The sequence below is a fragment of the Nothobranchius furzeri genome, chromosome 9 (assembly GCF_043380555.1).
Source record: "Nothobranchius furzeri strain GRZ-AD chromosome 9, NfurGRZ-RIMD1, whole genome shotgun sequence".
Classification (NCBI taxonomy): Eukaryota; Metazoa; Chordata; class Actinopteri; order Cyprinodontiformes; family Nothobranchiidae; genus Nothobranchius; species Nothobranchius furzeri.
Genome location: NC_091749.1, coordinates 39,523,211 through 39,545,857, shown reverse-complemented (window position 1 = coordinate 39,545,857; position 22,647 = coordinate 39,523,211). Strand labels below are relative to the sequence as shown.

General features: G+C 41.4%; 1 protein-coding gene and 1 long non-coding RNA gene across 3 annotated transcripts in view; both read right to left on the bottom strand.

Annotated features, from left to right (window-relative positions):
- Window positions 1-18,925, bottom strand: part of LOC129153192 (uncharacterized) — a 170,452-nt gene extending 151,527 nt beyond the window's left edge. Inside the window, exons 1-2 of one of the 2 annotated variants that reach the window (XR_011521597.1) lie at window positions 18,597-18,925; window positions 15,233-15,368 (exon numbers count right to left, since the gene is read on the bottom strand). This is a non-coding gene — a long non-coding RNA (uncharacterized lncRNA). The remainder of the gene's footprint in view (window positions 1-15,232; window positions 15,369-18,596) is intronic. The other variant, XR_011521598.1, reaches the window with a different exon arrangement.
- Window positions 47-3,803, bottom strand: LOC129160752 (uncharacterized). Its single transcript, XM_070554833.1, has 2 exons — window positions 2,577-3,803; window positions 47-2,326 (listed from the first exon to the last, which is right to left on the bottom strand). Exon 2 carries the CDS (start codon window positions 2,160-2,162, stop codon window positions 48-50), a length of 2,115 nt encoding a protein of 704 aa, XP_070410934.1. The 5' UTR covers window positions 2,163-2,326; window positions 2,577-3,803; the 3' UTR covers window position 47.
- Window positions 18,926-22,647: the final 3,722 nt, after the last annotated feature.

The following is a 22,647-nucleotide window of genomic DNA, read 5'->3' as shown; positions in this document are numbered from 1 at the left end:
TGTGGCCCATTAACTTGCTGCCTGACCTTGTGTGCTCTGAGCACGTCTCATACGAGGAGCAGGAGTATCTCTGCTTCTGGGTCCATATCGGGAATGTACTTGGCTATATGGTGGAGATGTGGCTGATGCAAAGCTGCACCTGGTGTTGGGATTTCAGAACACTCGAGGAGTGCTGGAAGAGGTATGAGAACTTTGCCATCCAATGACTCTATCTGGAACCCTTCTGCCTTCCTGCCGTAAGTTTCGATGATGCCGGAGCATGTTCTGAGATGGTATAAGAGTGGTTTGTTCTCAACACCAAACAGCTCAAAGAACTCTGGCCTGGCTAAAGAGCGATTGCTCTGGTCATCCAGGATTACATAAGCTTTAATTGCTTTCTGTTTTGAACGTTTGGGGTAGACCTTTGCAAGGCAGATCTTAGAACAAGAACGACCCCACTGGCCAGGGCCACAAACCTCTGTACAGCTGGTTGTAACATCGGCCACACCAGAATGATCTTCTCTCTCCCCGCCGTTCTCTTGTGGCGGTGGAGGAGCTTTAGTAAATTGAGGTTGTGAGCCAGGGTGCATGGCTGTATCATGATGGATACTTTCACAAACTAAGCATTTCACGGAAGAGTTGCAGTCTTTAGCAACATGTGAAGTTGAAGAACAACACTTGAAGCATACTCCTTTCTGTTTTAGAAAGGCCTTCCTATCCTCAATGGGCTTGTTTCTAAATGTCCTACATTTTTTAAGCGGATGAGGTTTGTTGTGCAACGGGCAGTTCTGACTAGGGTCATTGTTGAATGTAGAAACATCTGTTTTGTGGACTGTGATAGACTTGGTGGTGTTAAAGCTCTTTACTGGTAATCTTTCGGGTTTCGTGGAGTTTGCATCGTTGCCTTGCCGAATAAAGCTAGGGTCATTTCGTTTCTTTGCCTCATGACACACAAAGTCACAAAAGTAACTAAATGGAGGGAAGCGACCGTTGTTCTCCTCTTTGAAACCCGACCCAGATGACACCCACTTCTCTTGGAGCCCATATGGAAGCTTGTCTACTATGGGTCCAATACCTCTTGAGGTGTCTAGATACGTCAGCCCGGTGAGAAATCCATCCTCCTTGGCGCCTTGTATCTCCGTGAGCAAATCTCCAAGTTCACGTAATCTGACGTGATCCTTGGCCGTAATTTTAGGAAAACTGTCGAGTCTCTGGAACAATGACTGCTCAATTATCTCAGGGGCACCATAGCAGTCATTCAACCTCTCCCATGCCTTGTGGAGAGACAAACTTGCATTGTTCACGTACACTGAACGTATGCACCTTATTTGTTGGCCAGACTCTTTCCCTAACCATTTGGTCATGAGGTCTAATTCTTGTGTTTCTGTAAGTTGAACTTCAGCCACAGCATTAATGAATGAGGACCGCCATGCACGATAATTCTCTGGCTTATCGTCAAATTGGTACAGTCCTGAGGCAACAAGATCACGTCGCGCCATATACTGTGCCAGCGGGTCTGGTGGTTGTGACACGTTCACTGGAAGAATTTTCCTGGGTGTTTGGGACTCAGCACCTGTATATGTGCGAGGGTCTGTCCTTTCGATTTCAGTCTTTGACTCAGCTCTGGTCAGTTTAGACAGGTTTTTTGAAGGTGGATGTGTCCCATCACCCATTTCAGGATTAGGCTTGCTCTTGCTATACTGGAATTCTGCTAAGCTTGCAGGTGGAAGCCATGTTCTGAAACTGTTTTGCGATTCAGGTTGGACAGATACCGGTTCAAAGGGAGACTGGTTGTGATCTTGAGAGTGAACATAGTCACTGATGCGTTGCAATCTAAGCCTCTCTTCTGACTCGGATTTCACATTTTCCACATTTCCATGCATTTCTGCTACATCTTCCAACACTTGTGCTTCAGCGACAGCTGCGTCTGCTTCACGATTTAATGTCAGCACTTCCAGCTCTGTATCAATTCTAGTGGCTTCCAACTGATTTTGAGCTTCTCTAGTTAGCCGTTCTGCTTCTCTAGCAGCCTTTTCCAGCTTTAATTTAGCCTCCTGACTAGCATACGATGCTCGTACCTTAGCAGCTTCTGCTTTAGCTCTGGCACGGGCTGCACTCACTGATGATGCTGATGTCACGTTGCTCCTGGTATTTGATACCGATGACTTGTTGCTGGCTGCCATCTCGACCACGTAGAAACATTGAGTGCGCCTTTTCACTGTAGTGTCCTGTTGCAGAGTGTAGCAACTCTGAGTAAACACCAAGCTAAACCTTTGTCAAACAATACAGGAGTCAGAGTAGAGTTGACTTTTTACTCTTAGAACCTTCATTTGACAAGCGGTGAAAACTGTAATTGAAAAGAAATACAGAATAGAATAAATGATCATGTTTACATAAATATTGCCTCACAAACTAACTCAAAATATGACTTTACATAATTGTATTAGCCTGAGCAAAGAAAATGACCATCAAACAAATACCTCTTTTAACATGTACAAATCAATCATTGTGAAATACAAATAAAATAGTTCTGTTTTTTAACAACTACAGCCATTTATGCTTTTTTAACATCTTCATCATGGAGTTTAAACACTTACGGCGTTGCCTGAACAATATTCCCAAGTGGATGGCTGTGGATAAGCCTCAGAGCATGACCGCATGACACTCTCACTCTCAGAGCAGCCAAGAAGAGGAAGTAAACAGGAAATCAACCAATGCATGTAACCCAGCAGGAAGTGAGGTCATTAATAAGTTCACCTTCAAAATAAAATCTTCCCATTTAACATTTTTAACCTCTTCACTGTTCTTTGTAACTTAAAAGCATATAAATGGATAACTTTAAATGAAACATACAATATAAATGACATAAATGCCTTTTGAGGCGTCACAAAGGCAGTTACACTGCAAACTAGTAACATAAATTAGGTTATAGTCACAGGCCCATGACTTTTCCCTGAATGCTTATTTAGAGCAGCTGATTTTTAAAGTTAGCAGAGTTCATCTTTGGTAGTGGGTTCACTCACTCATTTATAGATATCGGCCAGAGGCAAAATTTGTTTGAACAGCATGTGTAAATGTGTATTAAAATCTCAGATGAAAAAGGTTTTTGGATTTTGACGGCTGGAATTGTAAGAAAATCTGATGTTTGTGACTGGCGCAGGAAAAACAGAAACCAACTTCCGGTCTAAGCCCTGGGCAGCAGTTGACGTTTCACATGGAGCTCTGCTGAAACAGCTGTAGTAAACAACGCCTGACTCCGCTGTTTCTTCGTTAGCGTTATAACAGAGAACAATGTGTCATCAATCAGATGTAGCTTCTGAAGCCTCTACTAGTCCATCAGATTTGTTTTTTTTCTCTGGGATACGGCGACGAGAACGGATGTTAGATTACTGGAGAAGTTCAACCGAACTTCGACCCCGCCAGCTGGATATCACTACCAAAGGTACAGACATGTTTTAGACCGTTTGACTCAGAAGACCTGCTACCTGATTTGGACATAGAGGAGGGTTCTGTTCATCTTCAGAACCAAAATCGGTACAGTTTGTTTACTTTTCTTAAATATTTCATTTCTGTGCTCCACTGGGAGCTCTAAGCTGACAAGTTTTCAGCTGGTCTTAGCTCCATCATGTGTCCCAATATAGTTCAGTAATCTACAGTTTTACTGCTGTGTGTATTTATTGACATAACTCTGGAAAATAATGAACCTACAATTTACCAGAATAAATATTCCTGATGTTGGAGTAACTCCTTAGCTCAATTCGTTGTTTGCACTAATCCAGGATGTAATGGAGGTTCTAATGTTGAAATATAGACATCATCTTTTAGATTCTATCTCTGTGTGTGTGTAAGTGTGTGTGTGTGTGTGTGTGTGTGTGTGTGTGTGTGTGTGTGTGTGTGTGTGTGTGTGTGTGTGTGTGTGTGTGTGTGTGTGCGTGCGTGCGTGCGTACATGCGTGTGTGTGTCGTAGCTTTCCCAAAGAACTTGTTCTTTCCTTACCGGAGCGAACACGGTTAGTATTGCTGCAGTCATGCTAACGGGACTCGTCTGGAGTCCAGAAGTAGCGGTGCGGTTCTAGATGGATTTAAAGATGTAAGTTATTATTTTAGATCAGACCTGTTATTTAAAAATGCGTGTAGGACACAGACACATGGCTCAGACCTTTTGCTGCAGTTGTAAACGCAATTTTATGTAATAATTAGGAGCATCAAAGTAAACAAATAACAGTGATTCACAATATTAGCATCAGCAGCTAGCTTGTTTTACGTGCTGGAGTGACATATGCGAAACACAGTTCTTCACTGTCTGGAGGAGAGAATTTGGATTTTCTGTAATGATTTATGACAAAAGTCCTTAATAAAATAAAAAACTGGACCCAGTACATGTTTATATAGATAATAAAGTGTAGTTATTTTGCATTTCTACAATTTTAATGCCGAGCCTTCACCACTGAAATCAGTTTGTTCATTCCAGTCCTACTAAATAATCCTCCAATCATCCAACTGGAATCCTTAAGGGTCCCGTAACGTCCATCCTGTCAGAACAGGCCGTGGGAGCCCAGGTGTTACTAGAACTAATGGTGTCTCCTCACCGGCGTGATCCTCCAAACTGTGAAGGTTGGTCTCCAAACATGAACTTCAAATTCATGCATTTATCTCCTCTTGTAACACTTTAACATGTTTTAAAAGCTTGTATCATGATAAGTTACACCTCCCAGACCAAAAATAGGTCCAAGATAAGATAAAACATTATCATAAACACTGCAGAGACATCATTGTTTATTAAATACAAGTTATTTTCCTGAGCCATTACTTCAGCCAAGATATAGGATGCATGGATTTGATGAAGCCATGCTGTCTTATGCAGTCCTACACACACACACACACACACACACACACACACACACACACACACACACACACACACACTGCAGTGTGTTAGAATCATTGGAATGACTAATTTAACTACACTGAACTGCTTTTGTAATAATTTAATCTCTTATTCTGGAGTAAAATAAAGAAACAAGCTAAATCATCACATATCTGTGGCATCAAGGAGCATCTTCCGAGTTCAAACACAGGGATGGAGCACAATGTTTACACCTGAACAGTATCAGGATTAACTCACAGAGGCCTGCAGGTCTTCTGTTTTATGAGCAGAGCGCTGAGAATCCGCTTCTTAGGAGCGCTAAACGTAATTTTGCCGCTTCCGTGCGCGGTTTGGAAACACATTTCAAACACGGAACCGAGTCTGGTTGCTGAACAGAGCAGAATTCTGATGACGTCACACCGGTTCGCGAAGGTGCGGGTTCCAACCCACAGGAGAGGAGGGAGAGAGGAGGTAAACAGCGAGTGGATCACAGAACTTTTGTTTTTGAGCAAAACTGCGGTAAAAATGGCTGTTTGTCCTCATCATAAAGCGTGTAGCACCCCCCCAACCCCCCACCCCCCCGGTTTAGAAGTGGCGCTCATGCAGGTGTCTCTTTCTGTTCCGACGCTGCTACACGTAATATTTTTAATTTATTAAGCCTACAATTTATTTTTACTCAGTAACGGATATTATTTAAAATGTAGCGAATTACAATTCTTTTTTAAAAACTTACTCAAGTAAAAGTAAAAGTACAGATTTTAAAAACGACTTAAAAAGTATAAATTTACAAAAAAGCTACTCAATTACAGTAACGTGAGTAAATGTAATTCGTTACTTTCCACCTCTGGCCTTAGAGATAGGGTGAGGAGCTCGGACATTCGGGAGGGACTCAGAGTAGAACCGCTGCTCCTCCAGATGGAAAGGAGCCAGTTGAGGTGGTTTGGGCATCTGGTTAGCATGCCTCCTGGACGCCTCCCCGAGGAGGTGTTTCGGGCATGTCCTGCCGGCAGGAGGCCACCGGGTCGACCCAGGACACGTTGGAGAGGTTACATCTCCAATCTGGCTCGGGAATGCCTTGGGGTCCTGCCGGAGGAGCTGGTGGAGGTGGCCGAGAAGAGGACGGTCTGAAGCACCCTAGTTGGGATGCTGCCCCCACGACCCGGACCCGTATAAGTGGAGGAAGACGACGACGACGACGACAAATGCATTATAAATGTTGAATGCAGTAGGATGTTTTCCAATGTAAATTGGACCTTAGAACACATTTTGCATCAAATGAGGGTAAAGCATTTTCAAAAAACAGGCTTTTTAATAAAACAGCATTGAAGTGTTTTCAATGTGCATTTGTTTACTCAACTTAAGCCTAATAATGATTAGATCTGTCTTAAAAATGTAAATTCTCTGTAGTTTTCCCTGCTGCTTTTCTTTAAACTGATCAGAACCAGTCTATTGCAAGCTATATTTTTTGTTTTACATTTTTCAATTAAAAAAAGCTTTTTTAAATTTATTACAGGTCAGCATGCACTGTGCTGCACATCTGCATTGGCAGTGAAGATGTGGGTCTGGAGGATGAGCGTGAGGAAGATGTGTGTGGAGGAGGTCAGTGGTGCTCTGTCATGGAGGAGGTACCAGCAGACCACCACTATTGTTAACAGGCAAGTCATTCACAGAGATGTAACAGCCGTCGTCTGAGCCAGCCCAGCAGTCCCTGTAGATGGACGATGGAGTGGACAGTGAGAGGAAGCGTCCCAAAGCTCTCTCTGCAGACCGTCCTGTAAGATTTTCCTCTGACCAGAAACTTCCAGCCACAGGTCTGTTCCAGCCCTCCATCCACGTCTGGATCCTCCTGCAGCAGATCCAGCTGCACTGTTAAAGACTTCCTGCTCGCTCAGTTTAAATAAATGATCCAGGAAGAGTCAGTCAGGTTAATCCTGCTTTAACCGTACATAACTGGTCCATACTGGTTTTGATCTGTAAATAAGTTTAACCTATTATAAATAATCTTGTCTCCTTACCATCTTTTCATTTTCTGTTCATGTAACATGTTCAAAAAAATCTGTAATAATAAAACTGGTGATAAAATCAATGACCAGAAAGTTATTAGTGTTTGTTTTAATAAAAGTGTTCATATATCAAACAGCTAAATAACATTAACATGATGACAGTAGAAGGCCTTTCTCCCAGAAGGACCAACAGGTAAAGCCTCTCCTGACCCTGGACACCTGCAGTCCTACAGAGAAAATCAGAGACCACAGGTGACAAAAAGGCAATAAACACATTTTTACATTTATCCACATGAAAAGATAAAAATTATATTCTTCACACAAACTTTTTACTTCATTATAACGTGTCAGCTGTGTAAATCCCTGAATGTCAAACTACTTTTCACAGAAGAACTTCTGTGGTTGTGTGTAAACAGCTTCACTCTTCACCTCTAAGCTTAATAAAAACGCTTCTTTGCTCCGTTGTCCTTAAAACAAATGACAAGTTTAATTTGCCACACACACACACACACACACACACACACACACACACACACACACACACACGGGAATAACTGGGACCTGTTCTGGCTGATTTAAGCCTAAAATGTAATTTAAAAAACAAATATACAAACGAAAAATGTCTAAACTGAACTGCTTTAAGCTTTTTAGGTTTCTACGGCTAGTTTTTAACAAACTTACGTTTAAAACTTCGTAGCTCTCCCCATTTTCTCTTCCTGTTGAAAATCCACAGCTGGCGCGCAAAGCATGCTGGGATAGCCTTGCTCTGTGAGGATACAACAGACCCATCCTCGAAATGTGGGTGGAGCGAAGACGCATTTGAGGACACGAGAATGAGTATTCTTGGAATTCGGACAGTACTCGTCGCTGCGCTGTGACGTCATCGACCTTAAAATGCACTCTTACAAGCATCCTTCCTGTGGATTTGGACACACCCAGTGTATCCTTTCTTGGATTCATCCTCGCCTCTGACTAAGTTTCCATGGATCCTGCCAAGTTGGAAGCTGTCACAGACGGGCTCTCTCCCACTGACAAGAAACAGCTACAACGCTTTCTTGGATTTGCCAACTTTTACTGACACTTCATCAAGGACTACAGCAAGATAGCCACACCCCTTCATGCCCTCACTTCAAGCAAGACCAGTTTTACATGGAATCATGCTGCTAACCAAGCCTTCCTCCAACTCAAGAATTGGTTTACCACTGCTCCACTCACCTGACTCCTCACGTCAGTTCATCATGGAGGTGGATGCATCGGGAGTTGTTCATTCTGAGTCAACGCAGAGGTGACAACAAGATCCATCCTTGTGCTTTCTTCTCCAAGACCCTCTCACCAGCTGAGAAGAATTATGATTTGGGTAACCGAGAACTGCTTGTAGTTAAGCTCGCCCTAGAAGAATGGAGGCACTGGTTGGAAGGAGCCATCACCCCTTCCTCATCTGGACCGACCACAAGAACCTGGAATACCTGCCAACTGCCAAGCGCCTCAATCCTCGACAAGTCAGGTGGGCCCTGTTTTTCATTCATTTTAATTTCACCCTGTCCTACAGACCTGGTTCCAAGAACACCAAACCTGACGCCCTGCCAGGCATCATGGAAACACAGTCCTCCAAGGTCACGCTTCCCAGAGGGTCCTGCTGGGTGCTTCCCGCTTTGCACTGGAAGATAAACTGCAGGAGACTAAACATCTATACTCGGCCCCCTCTCAGTGCCCGACGTATCGTCTCTACGTCCCTGACCACACGAGGACTGAGGTACTCTCGTTTTGCCACTGCTCTCGCTTGTTCTGTCACCCAGGTATCACTCATACCATTGTAGCGTTATGAATATGCCATTTCTGCCCTTAACAGCTGCCCTTTGACACAGTGACAGTGTGCATAAGTTGCCATGGTCGTGCGCCTGCTTTTGGTGTTTACATTCCTGCAAAGAAGACAGAAGAAGGACGAAGAATGCTTTTCATTAGTTAATCAAATAACTTTATTTCTAATAAAGCTAATCAAAACAACTGTTGGTCAATAATAATCAGGCGACCGATCTGTGAAATCACAGTGTTATGATTTATGTGTTTAATGAATAACAGGACTTGGGCTAACTGAGCTAGACATCCTGATCCACAGAAGGTAAACACATGACACATTGCTCACTCATCCAATCAGAACTTCCTTTCTGTTGCGTGGCAGAGTTCTGTGGTGCTTAGTTAATCTGTCCACTCCGATTCGCTAAGAATCATAAACATCTAAGCTTAATAAAACAGAACAACGCCATTTTAATTCAGTTCCATCGCAGTTCCATCAAGTTTCAACGTAGTTCCAACGTGAGTTCAACCAGCTCTCAAATCAATCTGATGTCCATCATCGCTAAGTGAAGTACAGACTGGCCAGCTGTATTTTCTACTTTTAAGCTGAGAACTGTCAAGCTGGAAAACTCTGTTTTATCAACAAGACAACGGTTCCTTCAGAATAAAAGCTGAACTCTATGACCCAATAAAGGGGGGTCTCTACGTGATGCTGAAACCTGCCGTTGTACCGGGATACTATCCACAGACTGGTTTGTCGTGCTGCCGACGCTGTTTCACCAGTTCCAGCACAAGGAGGGTCCGAGGACCCTGGCATCCGGATCTAACACGGAAGTCTCTGCACGGTACGTAGTTCGGCATAGATTGCGTCTCATGTCTTCCTCCTGAAGTCCATCGAAGTCAGTTAGGGCAAACAACACCTCGCACTCAGACTCGCTTCCACCAGATGGAGGTTCTGAACTGACACACACACACACCAACACTTCAGCAATTACATTCATCTGCATCCATCATTAGAGAGTTAGTCCTGGAGATTGTTTCAAATAATTACAAAATAAATATTCTTAAACGTCCCATCTCTCCCTCTTCTTGTCTCTAACTCAATACAAGGTGTTTGACTAAAATTCCCTGTGGTAAAAACAACCTCTTCTGATTCTAAGGGCCCGGTCCAAAGATTAATGATCCAGCTCAGGTTTGAATCAGTGATATCTCTGAACCTTAATAAAAGTGTAAGAATATACCAACTATATTCCACTACACCATCAACCTGGTCAAGAGCAGATTTTGGTGGTCCACGTTCTCTAAGGACCCTCAGGACTTTGTTAAAGCCTGCTCCATCTGCGCCAGGGCCAAGTCATCTCATCGACCCCCTGCCGGTCTTCTCCATCCTCTACCCATCCCACATCAACCATGGTCCCACATCAGTATGGATTTCATCACTGGCCTGCCTCCATCCAACACTAACAGAGTCATCCTCACAGTCGTCGATCGCTTTTCGAAGATGGTCCACCTGGGACCCCCAGAAAGCTTCCTACCGCCTCTCACATGGCCGACGTCCTGGCTCGCAAGATCTTTCGCCTTCACGGCCTGCCCCAGGACATTTTGTCTGATAGGGGTCCACAGTTTGTTTCCAGATTCTGGAAATCATTCTGTGCCCATTTGGGCATCCAGGTGAGCCTCTCCTCCAAGCTACCACTATCCACATCATCAGCCTTCCTGCACCACACCTGGTCCCCTCATCAAGCTCATGCCACACACCTGCCTCACCAGCTATTCCACAGTCAACCACCAGCACTCTGCGTGATTATTGAACGTGCCTGCTAGTAGATCTTCCAGCCTTTTCATCCTCCCTGATCATCATCTACTGACCTCGTTTCGTGCCTGACCCTCGCCAAGAACTATTTGCTTCGTCTCAGCCTGGCTCTGATAAACGCCTGTTCTCGACCACGTCGCTCGCCTTCTCCTTGCATCTGCTTCGTACCAGCCTGGTTTCGCTCCACGTCTGTCCTCAACCACATCTCTCACCTGCTCCTCGAAGCTGCTTTGTTTCTTTCTGGTTCCGACCCACCTCTGGACTCTGCTTTTATCTGAACTCCACTCCGGTAAGATCTCCTCTTAGCTTCAGGCTAATAAAGACTGTTTACTACCACCTACTGTGCTCTGGTGCCCTTATGGTCCTCTGCCAAGTTCACAACACTGTGAACTACATATAATAAGGAATTAAATGCTATTTCTGTTAGACCACAACATTTTACTTTCTGCTATAGGTGCTGCTTAATCCCAAAGCATGTAATTCCATATAAAATGACTCAAAATAGCAGATATTGCTGTTAAATTTAAATTATTATTATTTATTTTTATTTTTTGCAAACACAGTTTGACCTTCTGAGCCTTGCCAGAGACTGTTCTGGAATAGAATTTAACATATTGTGTTTAGGCCAGTATAACCAGTATACTTAAAACAGCTACAGAAGAATGGGGAGAACTTTCAGCCTGCGCACAGGAAAACTGCTGGAAAAATTAGTCAAATTGTGTTTCGTGAACTATTTTTATCTGAATTTGATTGTTGATGAGATAATTGAATCTGACGATTTGACTTGAACTAGCTCGCAGATATTGAACTGTACAAACTCATTGAAATTGACCTGTGCTCATCTCTGAATAGCACCACAAGGAAACCTCTTTTGAAGTATACAGTTCATAAGCAAAATAAATGGAACAGGAAGATCTGTTATTCTGAGAAATTGTGCACCTACTTTTGCCTATGCTGTTCTGGAACAATATATGGTTTCTAAAACATGATGTAGGACTTGAAAGACATTCTGGGTAAAGAAAAATAAGCACAGAAGTTTCTTTTAGTACAACTGGAAGACAAGGTCATGTTGCCCATAATATTTAAAAAGCTATACAATTTATTTCAGAATGGTATGTTCTGATTGTGTTATAGTTTAAAGCCAGAAACATATGAAACATTAAAACTCATGTTGTTGTGATGTCTAAAGTCAACTTCATAGGCTCAAACACAGAGAAGATGACCTCAGTGTTGGACAAGAAAAATCCACTATTTACAATGGGAACCACTGAGATACATTAACACTCCCACTGTCTTTACGGGTGACCCCGCAAGGAAAGTTGACCATAGAGCAGGATTGATGGTTTATCCCTTGAGGTCCACGTGGCAGGGGTGAGGTGGTGCTCACTACTCACCCCTGCCACATTGACCCAAGGGATAAACCATCAACCCTGCTAAATGGTCAACTTTCCTCGAGGGGTCACACCCATTAGGACAGTGGGAGGGTTAAATAAACTAGTCTAGAATGTCTTAAATTTCAATAAACCATTTCATCTGCTGTGATGTGCCTTCATATGAAAAAAAATAGCAATTTAAAACTAATTATTACTTTATTAGTAATTTAATAAATAGTAAATGTTCAACAGTGATCTTGCCTGTGCTTTTGGTGTGATGAAAAACCCTTTGTACAGCTTTTAAACTTGCTTGGAGGATGGAGACAACAACAGAGAAATAACTTGAATCTGTCAAAGGTAATAATAAATACAAATTCTATGAAATCTAACCAATGAAAGACAGGCATTGCTTTTTCAGCCATGCTTCAACTGAATGTGTGTGTGTGTGTGTGTGTGTGTGTGTGTGTGTGTGTGTGTGTGTGTGTGTGTGTGTGTGTGTGTGTGTGTGTGTGTGTGTGTGTGTGTGTGTGTGTGTGTGTGTGAGTGTGTATGTGTGTGTGTTTGTGTGTGTGTGGTGGCAAACATGATATATGTGCATTATAAAACACAAATCAGAACTGGTAGTTTTTTCTCTACACCACTGGTCCTTTTGCTCCTTTTCAGACTAATTTGGCCACTTGGACTTGAAGTTCACCATAAAATCATCACAGCTGAGCTGCTGAATTGCTCCCAGGACTCATAAATGGATTCATTGGATTTTAGAAGAAATTGAACCACTAAAGTGATGAAGTGGTAGTTGATCCCATTGCTGCTGTGTTATGAGCATGTATCTGTGTCGGATCTATCACTCTTTCTACCTGTTATGGTTCCAAGTACCTCTTATAGAAAGATGAACTACAAAGTCACAGATGTTGGTTCTCTTCATGAAAGAAACCACAGAAACTGGAAACAGATGACATAAAATAGCAAATAGAATTCTTCATAGTATTTTACAGGTCTGAACCAAAGGGGAAAAAAATACATTAATTAATTAAACAGTTTGACAACTGCAAATGCTTTCTTTGAAAATAAAAGCTGCTGGTGCTTGTCTCTTTGGTTTTGAAGACAAACATGAATGTCAGTGTATTCTACCAAACCACATGCATCGCATAACATCCACAAATCATAGTACACAGTATTTGGCCTCTGTTATAGTGAATGGGTATGTTTCCTCTGGCCACAAAGCATAAAGGTTTGGAAGCCTTCCAGAAGCATAGGGATGCATGTTGGTTATGTTTTGAGTCTAATGTTTTATGTGCTAACCTTCCAGACCACGTCAAACTCCACAGTTCAGATCGGCCCAGACAGGAAGTCAAACATGAAAGCAGTGTGACACACCTAGAAACTCAAAATAAAACTCGCATGTAGATTTTCAGTTGCTCAGTTAGTAAAAAAAAAAGTGCTTCATTTCCTCTGAAACTTTAGTAGCTGAGGTTAAAAGAACAGAAAATAAATCCCAAACGCCAGGGCATCATTTATCAACCGTACTCGTACACAGATCTGTGCGTATGTCACGTGTAGGAACTAATTTACACTTTATGTGGTATTCTTCATTCTGTACTTGTGTGTGGAAATGTTGCTGAGCATAAGAAAACCTCAGACCATGTATACGGACAGCATCTAGTGCTAGTGGTAGAACGAGGGAACCCCAGTACTGAAGGTCTCAGTAGTCCATGCGTTCCCCATCCACACATCATTTCACCCAATAAATAATAATTTAAGTAGAAAAACAGCTGTGTCGCATAACTGGTGCTAAAACCAATAAAAAGCACCAGTGAACGACGGGGATCTGACATTATATCATGGCTGATCTGTGTTATTGGAGGATTTGGCAGAGCGTGCACTCTAGAGGGAAGGCATCCACAGTGAGCGCACTGATCATCTGGAGATCCTTCTGCAGCTTTGCTGTGATTTGGAACATTTTGTGGAGGGGCAGACAAACCGCACAAATCCAATTCCAGTATACATTCAATTATTGACATCTACGAGAATCCCCAGAACCATCCTCTGCTCTCTGATCATGTATACGTTTGTCAAGGTAACCAGACTGAATGACAGCCCAGAGGAGAACAGTTCACACTTTCATACTCCAAACAGAACATTATACAACTCATTAAATGTTAACTGTAAATAACAACAAAATGGAACATCTACGCTTGGCTGACCTAGAGTTACTGACTGTCCCACAGTCTAGGTACAGGTCTAGAGGCGATCAGGCTTTCTCTTGACTCCTTTTCTCTGGAATGAGCTTCCACTCGATATTAATCTGTCACCATTACTGCAGGTCTTCTAGAGTCGTTTGAAGACTGATTTTTATCGTTTGGCTTTTATGTGACTGGGTTTTAGGTTTTTATGCTCCTTTTACATTTTATATGTTGCTTTTATCTTCTTTTTATTGCTCTGTATGTTTTTAGTGTACTTTATGTTCAACGCCTTGGGCTCCCGCAAAGGCAGTGGAAGGCGTTATATAAATAAAGATTGATTGATTGCTTGATACAGTCTCTTATTCTACATTTTTAAACATTTAGTTTTATTTTTTTTATGTTGAATAATTCTTTTGTTATTTCTGACCAGGACCTCTCCTCTGACCTGACTGTGTTTACAACCCCTACAACTCATTTGTCTCTCCTCTTTTTGGGCGGCCAGTGCTTTGGTCTCACTGTTGATACGTTTTTCTTTTTTTCTCTGTGAAGAATGCAGAAGAATGAGCCGAGGACGTTGCATGACCAAATATGGTTAATTGAGGGTGCTTCTGTATGTAAATGACAGTGAACTGACAGGAGCACCTGGGTATGCACAGGTGGGATTTATCATCAGACGTTTGCAAAGGAACATGCGTGCGAGTGGCCACCGCATGTTTCATAAATCAGGATTTTGATCGTTTTAACGATCATTCTAGATTATACGAAGGAATATAGGAATATTTCTATGAATGTTTAATGAATGATGGCCCAGGACTCTTGTGTTGTGTCTACCGTGATTTTGTGAGGTGCTTTTCGCTGCTGTTTAGCATCTAAAACGCTCCCGATTGGAAGGGAGATTGCGGGTAAATTACGAGTTGCTCACATATCCAGTGGAAGGCTGGGTAAAGTAGGCCGAATACTCAGAGCAAGTAAAAGTTGGTAACTGCAGGGTCTAAATGTCACCCACTAGTGTTTGGCTTCTTCTATTAAATTACTTTTACGGTAATTTGGTGATTTTCTTTAATCAGATAAAGTATTGATAACACTCTCTAGGCACAGTGTAGTGGTATGTTTTCTTGTCAGCCTCTGCCACATTCCTAGGGCTACAAGAGCAGCACATCGCTATCCTTCTCATTCCTCACCAGTATTTGGCCATTTTAGGGCGGTGTGCCAAACACTCACCTTGAGTGCTGAATCACACATCCCAGAGGCTGCCCATCTCTGCCTGATGAATTTTCTTGGGAAGGAAGGGAGGGGTTATCTCGGAGGTCACCCTAATGTGAGCGACATTCATCAAACTTCGCTCTTGAGGAAGTGGCTGAAATTGGAAAATGGAAAGGGGAGTGATTTCTGAAGGGATGCAGGCAATCTGGGGCAAAGAAAGGGGAGAGGCGAGCAAAACAAACAAACAGCTTTAATGCAAAGTCGGATGATAGCTAATGGGTTGGAGATATGGCAAGAGGTCAGTGCATGGTTACATGTTGTAAACAGAAGTCAGCTCATTCATCACAGCTGCCTTAAGATTTTTCTCTTGCAGCCTTTGCTCTAAATTTGGTATCCATCACATAGACAGTCCTATCAAAGGAACTGTTTGGATTTGAAATTATATTCCTCCTAATGCAAGATGCTATTGTGTCAGTAATCTGCCTGTGACATGAAACATGTTTGTTTATTTGTTTTAATTTAAAGAAAGTTTCCTACAAAACAGCAAAACAAAACTTTTTTCATCATCAATGGTGGACTCGTAAGATCACAAGAACCCTTGCTAATTCAAAGGTTACAAGTTGTTTCTATCATCTGCCATTAAAGCAGGAAGAAGAAACGGGAAATCATAATTGATTTCACTGTTTGATGCAATTGATAATGTTGTTCCTCTTCACTTCCAGAATTAAAGTCATAAAAGCACTTTGATGCACTTCTCAAAAGGTGCTAGGAGTAAATAAGTAATTAGATGACCTGTATTGGCATAATCTACATAGATAAGAAATTGCATCTCTGCAATAGTCTTTTATTTTGAAAGCTATTGATCATTTTACACTGATATTCTGTGTGATTTCCTGTCTAGTCCTATGTTAACTGCAGAAATTGATGCAAAGTGGCTCGTGTCAAAACAGAACCAGCTCAGTGGCCTAGGAGTAGAGTGTCTGCCCTGAAACTGGGAGATCAGGGTTCAATTCCTGGTTGGGTTGTATCAAAAACTTGGAACAAATGGGACCCAATGCCTCCCTGCTTGACACTCAGCATTAAGGTGTTGGATTGGTCCTCGAGAGCAGCTGTGTCTGCAGCTCACCATGTTGGGTAATTTTATTAATCCAAGATTAACTTAGGGAAAGTTCAAAGCACAGGGGGTTATAGCAATCAATCGATCAACACCTATACCAATCATAAACAAACAATTTAGACTTTGCAAAGTGGAGAGAAAAAGATACACACCAGTCAACGGGTCTCAGTTCACTCTCATCGGACCGGAAGTCCTCCGACAATATTTATTAGCACACAAGCACACACAAAGATTAAAGGGGCATTATGGAAGTTTGACAGCCAAAACATGTCTAGAAATAATAAATTTCTTCTTCATACATTCTCCTGCAATGCCCTGGTCCTGCAGAATGAGCCCTGGCATTTTTACTGTGATTGCCTGTTTTTCTGTAAAATCACAGAAAAAGAGAGTTGCTCGGGTCGAGCAGGCTGCTTCATGCGCGTTCACGCTCAGGCATAGTCAGTAGCATTTGCTATCCGTAGCTTTAGCAGCAGAGAGCGAGGTAGTGCCAACTCAGTGACTTTGTCGCTGTTCCTAATGCCTAGTGACGAACCTAGCTACATTTCTGAGGACGCTTAGCTACTTTCTGTAGAACTTTCTTCTAGATATTTCCTGCACATTAACAACAAAACAGCCATTTTCGCTTCGAACCGTTCTTTGGATTGACGTTGTTTCAGCTGTCATCAAGGATATAAAAGTTACAGAGACTGTGAATGCTACTGGAGTGTAGCTCACCTTGTAGGATGTCTGACTCCCATGCATAAGACCTGGGTTTGATTCCTGGTGGGAACATAGTTTATTTAGAGTTTCTTTTTTACATTAATGGTGTATTTTTTTACAGTAAGATGCCCAAATTTTTATTTGAGACTCGCCGAACGGCATTGCATTCACAGATAAAAAAGATGTGGGTTCAAATTTCATTTTGGAACAATTTTTCAAGCAAGGAAAGGGAATGATCTGAGCATGCAGGAGGACTGACCCATCTTAAACCTTTGTCGGCTGTGCTGAAGAGAAAGGTACAGAACCAAATTATTTAATTAATTAGCTGCGCATTCTCCTGTCCTCTGTCCTCCGGGCCACACACACACACACACACACACACACACACACACACACACACACACACACACACACACACACACACACACACACACACAGGACTGTATCAGGTGTTATTTTCGTTAAGGAGTGTGCACGTACAGCATGCGCGCCTCATGCATGAGCCTACTATTGAAGCTGCCGTTACGCTTTTGGCCTGAGGGGGCAATCGCGAACATAAAAATTCAAAACTCCATAAAGTCCCTTTAAGACACACACACACTTCACATTCCTTAGACTCTCAGGCAGGAAAGCTGTGAAGAGAGTCCAAACTCTAAAACTCCAGGTGCACCCTAAATCAACAAAGCAATTTCTAGACTTTCTCAAGGGAGTTTTACCGATAAAGGTCGGTTCTGAGGCAAGGTCAATCCTCCTTGTAGGAGCTAGTGGAGACTGGTATCTGTCAACAGGATGAAGCTGCGTTTTAATAAGCCACCAGATGTTTACCAGTCAAGACAGTAATATTAGTTCACTAATAACATCAGTTTTTACTTAACACACCGCTCCCCCAGGGGATGGGTCAAATACAGAGAACAAATTTCACACATACATCAGTGTGTGTGACAACTGATGGGACTTTAACTTATAAGTTTAGTGGCATGGCGTGGTGCAGCCCAGCGCTGCTCTGCTTCCGGGACACACCTGAAATTTTCCTCCAGGTTGGATCTACTCATAGAAAATAATGGATTCCATTTGTAGCGTAATGGTTGTTGGCTCTTTTATGAAAGATAAACCATTCTACATAATAATCTGGAATATTAATTTTAGCAAATTAACAACCAAATGTTATAGAGATAAGAAGACTCAAAGGTTGTTTTCATCGATAAACTGACGATCATATCCGCTTGTCTGTGTTTCAGTTCAATGAAAAGACAAGTTTAAATTTTAAGAGTTTTAATTCTTCAATTTAAACTAACAATTTGAAATGACAATCATAGGAAAAATAATCAGCATTGGCAACCTTGTTGGACAATCTTTAACAGTTGTTATTTTAAGCTTGCACAAATAAACCTTGTGTTGGATGTGCTAAGATTTGAGAATGATGGAATTATGAATGCGTGCATGCAGGTGTCTGAGATTGCTTCCGGGAGAGAAAAGGTGTCTGAGTGAAAAATGATGTTTTGCAATTAAACTTTAGTTCTTATTAGAAAACAGCATCAGAACGCAATCTATCGTGTTCTTCCTCACCGTACTTAGGATCCCCGTTTAGATCCGGACCTCGGAGGATGTTTTATCCAGGTCACACCTTGGCTGGCAGAGGAGACAAAGGTGTGCAGCGATCCGGTCCAGAGTTGACCTCGGTACACGTTGCTGAAGCATTCAGCAGATGTGCTTTCTCAAGTTTAAATTAACTCAGAAACCAAAAGACTCTGGGACGAGTCTGAGTTAGCTGGTTGCATTTCAGCTATTCTGTCTAGCTTGACAGAAATAGCGTGGGGGGAGAAAAGAAGCCGGCAGGCTTCTTTCCCAGTGGCGTTCGTTCCGCACTTCCTCTCTCTTCTGTTCTCACTCTCGTTCTGACTAACTTCCCCAAACCACTTCTCTTCCCAAAGCAAACTTGTTGTGCGTCAGAGCAAATGTGTTTTGAATTACTGTGGATCTGGACCTGTATGAGCAGGTGTGAAGGTCATCGCTAAACATCTTCAAAAACATTATTTAATTAAGTATACTGATTCATTATAGTTCATTATGATTACCCAAAGCATAATAATCATTCATTTGATTAAAATACATTTATAATGAGCAAAGTGATCAAATGATTATTTAACACTAATAAATAAAGGAAAGCTTAAGACTGTTTTATTATGACTAGATAATCAGTGAAGTCCTTCCTCTGTAGATGCAGGTGTTCAGCTGTTGTGGAGTCCTTCAGACTTGCTGGCGTCTTAGATCTTAATCTGTGGGTGAAGGTGCTGCGTGACCCAGCTTTGAACCAGCCGGGTAAATACGACCTTTGGCACAGAAACCCATACTTCCTCACGTTACACATTTAAACCAGAGACGTTGCCGTTCCGCACCACTTGTGACTCTAGTGTGGATTAGGAGTTAGACTGCACTAGGGCTGCCTCTGGTCTCTGATGTTGTTGTAGTGTTCATAGATAATATCTCAGGATGAAGCTGTGGACCAAAGGGTATTTGGTTTGGGAACTGTAGAGATTCATCAAAACGTTTTGTAGATGTCATGTTTCTGAAGACATCTTCAAGTTATGATACTCAACATGCACTCAAGTGGTTTTTTGCCTATTGTGAAGCAGCCAGGATCAGAATAAGATCCTTTAAATTTAAGGCCATGATTCTTGACTGAAAATTTTTAATTTTCCCTCCAAGTTCAAGATGAGTCTCTGCTTCAAGCAGAGGAGTTTAGAAATGTTAGACTTTTTTTTTCTGAAGCGATGGTAGGTTGGAGTGAGAAATAGACCAATGAATAAGGGGTTTGTCTGTAGTAATGAGGTCATTGCTCTAGTTTATAATGATAAAGACAGCTTAGCCAAAACAAAAAGCTTTTGATTCTGATTCATTGGTCTCTCTATGTTCCAACCCTCAATTATTGTCACAAGATTTGGACAATGACCAACAAAAAAAAAAAAAAAAATCAAGATTCTGGATAAAAGCAGTTGAAATGGGGAGCCTAAGTCTCCACACCTTCTAGTCTGCTCATAGTTTCCTGAGTGAAAAGAATGTAAGTGAACGGGACTATGAAAGTTGTTTTGTGGTCTGCCATAGCCTTTTCTGGTCTGTGTGCTTAAGCTGGGTAACTCTTCTGTCTGTGTTTGTGTGTTGCGTTCACATAAAACTTCTGCAGAGTGAAAACTCTAAATTGCCCACAGTTTGCATGTGAGTAAATGTGAACAAGTTAACTGTGGAGCAAAATCAATATCAGATTCAAAAAATAGGCTGAAAACTCCCAAAGGATACAGGAAAAACAAAACATTATGATGCACATAAATATATTTTCATGCATCCATGGTGATTATTTCATTTTGTCTTCTTCTGCTCATGCCCTTACGTCTGCTTACTCACTGATGCTTGGTCCAGAAATGCACATGCTTATTTGGCATCTGGGCTGCTTTTCTCACATGGGGATTGCCAGCACATACTGCAAAGCTGGTTTCCTAAGCAGAGGTTTAATTATGGTGACCTTAAAAGCCTGCAGTACATTTCAACTGACTGAAGGTGATATGATCAGATTAAAAAAAAGGAGAATTTAATTATGAGGAAAAATCTCCTTGAATGATTTGGTTGGAAGGGGGTCCAAGAGATGAGTTAATAATTTGGATGAAGTTGCTGTAATCTCAGAACCTGACAAACACAACTGTGTTTGATGAATGGAGAGCATGTGTCCACTTGAAAAAGAATGGCCTTAATTAAACATATTTCATTGAGTTTAGACAGATTTTTTATGTTTGAAATATGCATGGTGTAGTCTACTGTTTCAAAATTCTTCCTATTAAAATGATCAGGTGCTGGGGTGGGATTGAGAATGTCAAATATCAAAAAAGAAACACCTCAGAAGTCAACATGAAACCTTCCAAAATATTGATCAAACCAGTGTTAATTATTTCAAGGAAATCTGGCAGCAACATATAAAGAAATGTGGTGTGCCGTGAACCTTCTGTATATCTGTATGATAGCCTTTCAGTTACCATTTTTTACATTTATTTTGTCTGCAGTCATCTATGAAACCTTGAAGAGTCATAAATATTAAAGATTTTTTACTTTTGATGCAATCCACCACTTTGATCAAAGCCCTTCTCAAATCCTCCCCAGAAGACCACATCCTCCATATCTTAGGTACTGAAATGTGTGTTTTTTTTAAATCCTGTGAACAGATAGAACTATTTTGATTGTTTGTGTGTATGCATGCACACTATACCAAGACCAGAAATGTTGTTAGTAGGAAACAAGTGTATACGGACAAGTATTTTAGAAATAGCTTTTCTTTCTGTGTTTTTATTTTTTTGTTTATCTTTGCAGAAAAATAAAAATGACTTCTGTCAGGATGGAGTGCCAAAGAAAAAACAGGTGATAGAACCATGGTGAGAATAAAACCCATGTTCATCTGAGGCATTAAAGAGCAGCCCTGTTGGCTAAACATCCCTCTCTCATGTTTTTCCAAAGACAGTTCCTTTGGGGCTAAATGTGGGAAGTAGGTCATCCTTTTTTGGAGCGACCATTTTCTGTTGGTACAACATTAATATTTGATATACACCATATCCCTTATGGATAGATGAGAATTTTGACTGGAGGGGTGGGTTTGTAAAGACTGTACACACAGCCATCAAATGGTACATGCGTCTGCAAATACCACCTAGAGGTGTTGTAACAGTGTAACTGTAAAAAATACTGTCACTCATAACATTACAGAGCTAACGGCATGCTTGCAGAAATATGTTTGAGCTAATACCATAAGTCTGTGTTGCCTCCAGAAAGGTTTAAACCACTATTAATGGATCCAGTTGAACAAATGCTTAGAATAAACTTCATCAAAAAACAGTCAAAATAAAATATATGAAGAATTTTCATCAGTTTATACAATAGTGATGCACAAATGAAAAGAAACTTGAAATAATGTGAAAAGGGACTGGCATGAAAAATGAAATGCAATTTACGCAAACCAAAGAGTAAAGTATCGACACAAGGAAAGATACCTTGTTAGAAGATAAAGGTTTGGGGAAAGTGAAAAGGTTCCTAGAATCCACCCTCTGTGCATCTTCACTCAAGCAAGAAGCAGTTACATTTGGTAAATGGGATTGAAAGCACTACAGTCGAAAATAATTGTCCTGTTAATGAATGTTACAGCATCAGACCCACTTAAGTAGTGAAGACATAGTCCTTTACAAGGTCATAATATAACACACTTTTTTGTGAAAGAGTAAAACAACCTCACATCTTTTAACAGATACAATATAGCGTACACAGTGAAGATGACTTTTTGGCAAGCAACAGCTAGAGCAAAACAGGTTTGCATTCATTGGATCACTCTATTCCCCCTGCTGAGCTGAAATTCAGCAATGTCTCACTGAATATTCATTAAATGTTCAGACTAGCGATTTATGGCACGGCTAGGGTGTGTGGATTCACGCAATCTGTTCACTGCAACTTGTGGATCATAATCATCACCTCTGACACATGCCTACTAAAAAACAACTTTCAGATTTTTTTTCTGTTTGTTTGTAGGTTTTGACCATTATTCTTTCCTTCGATTCTAAATTACCTCACTGATTTTGTCATTTTGCAA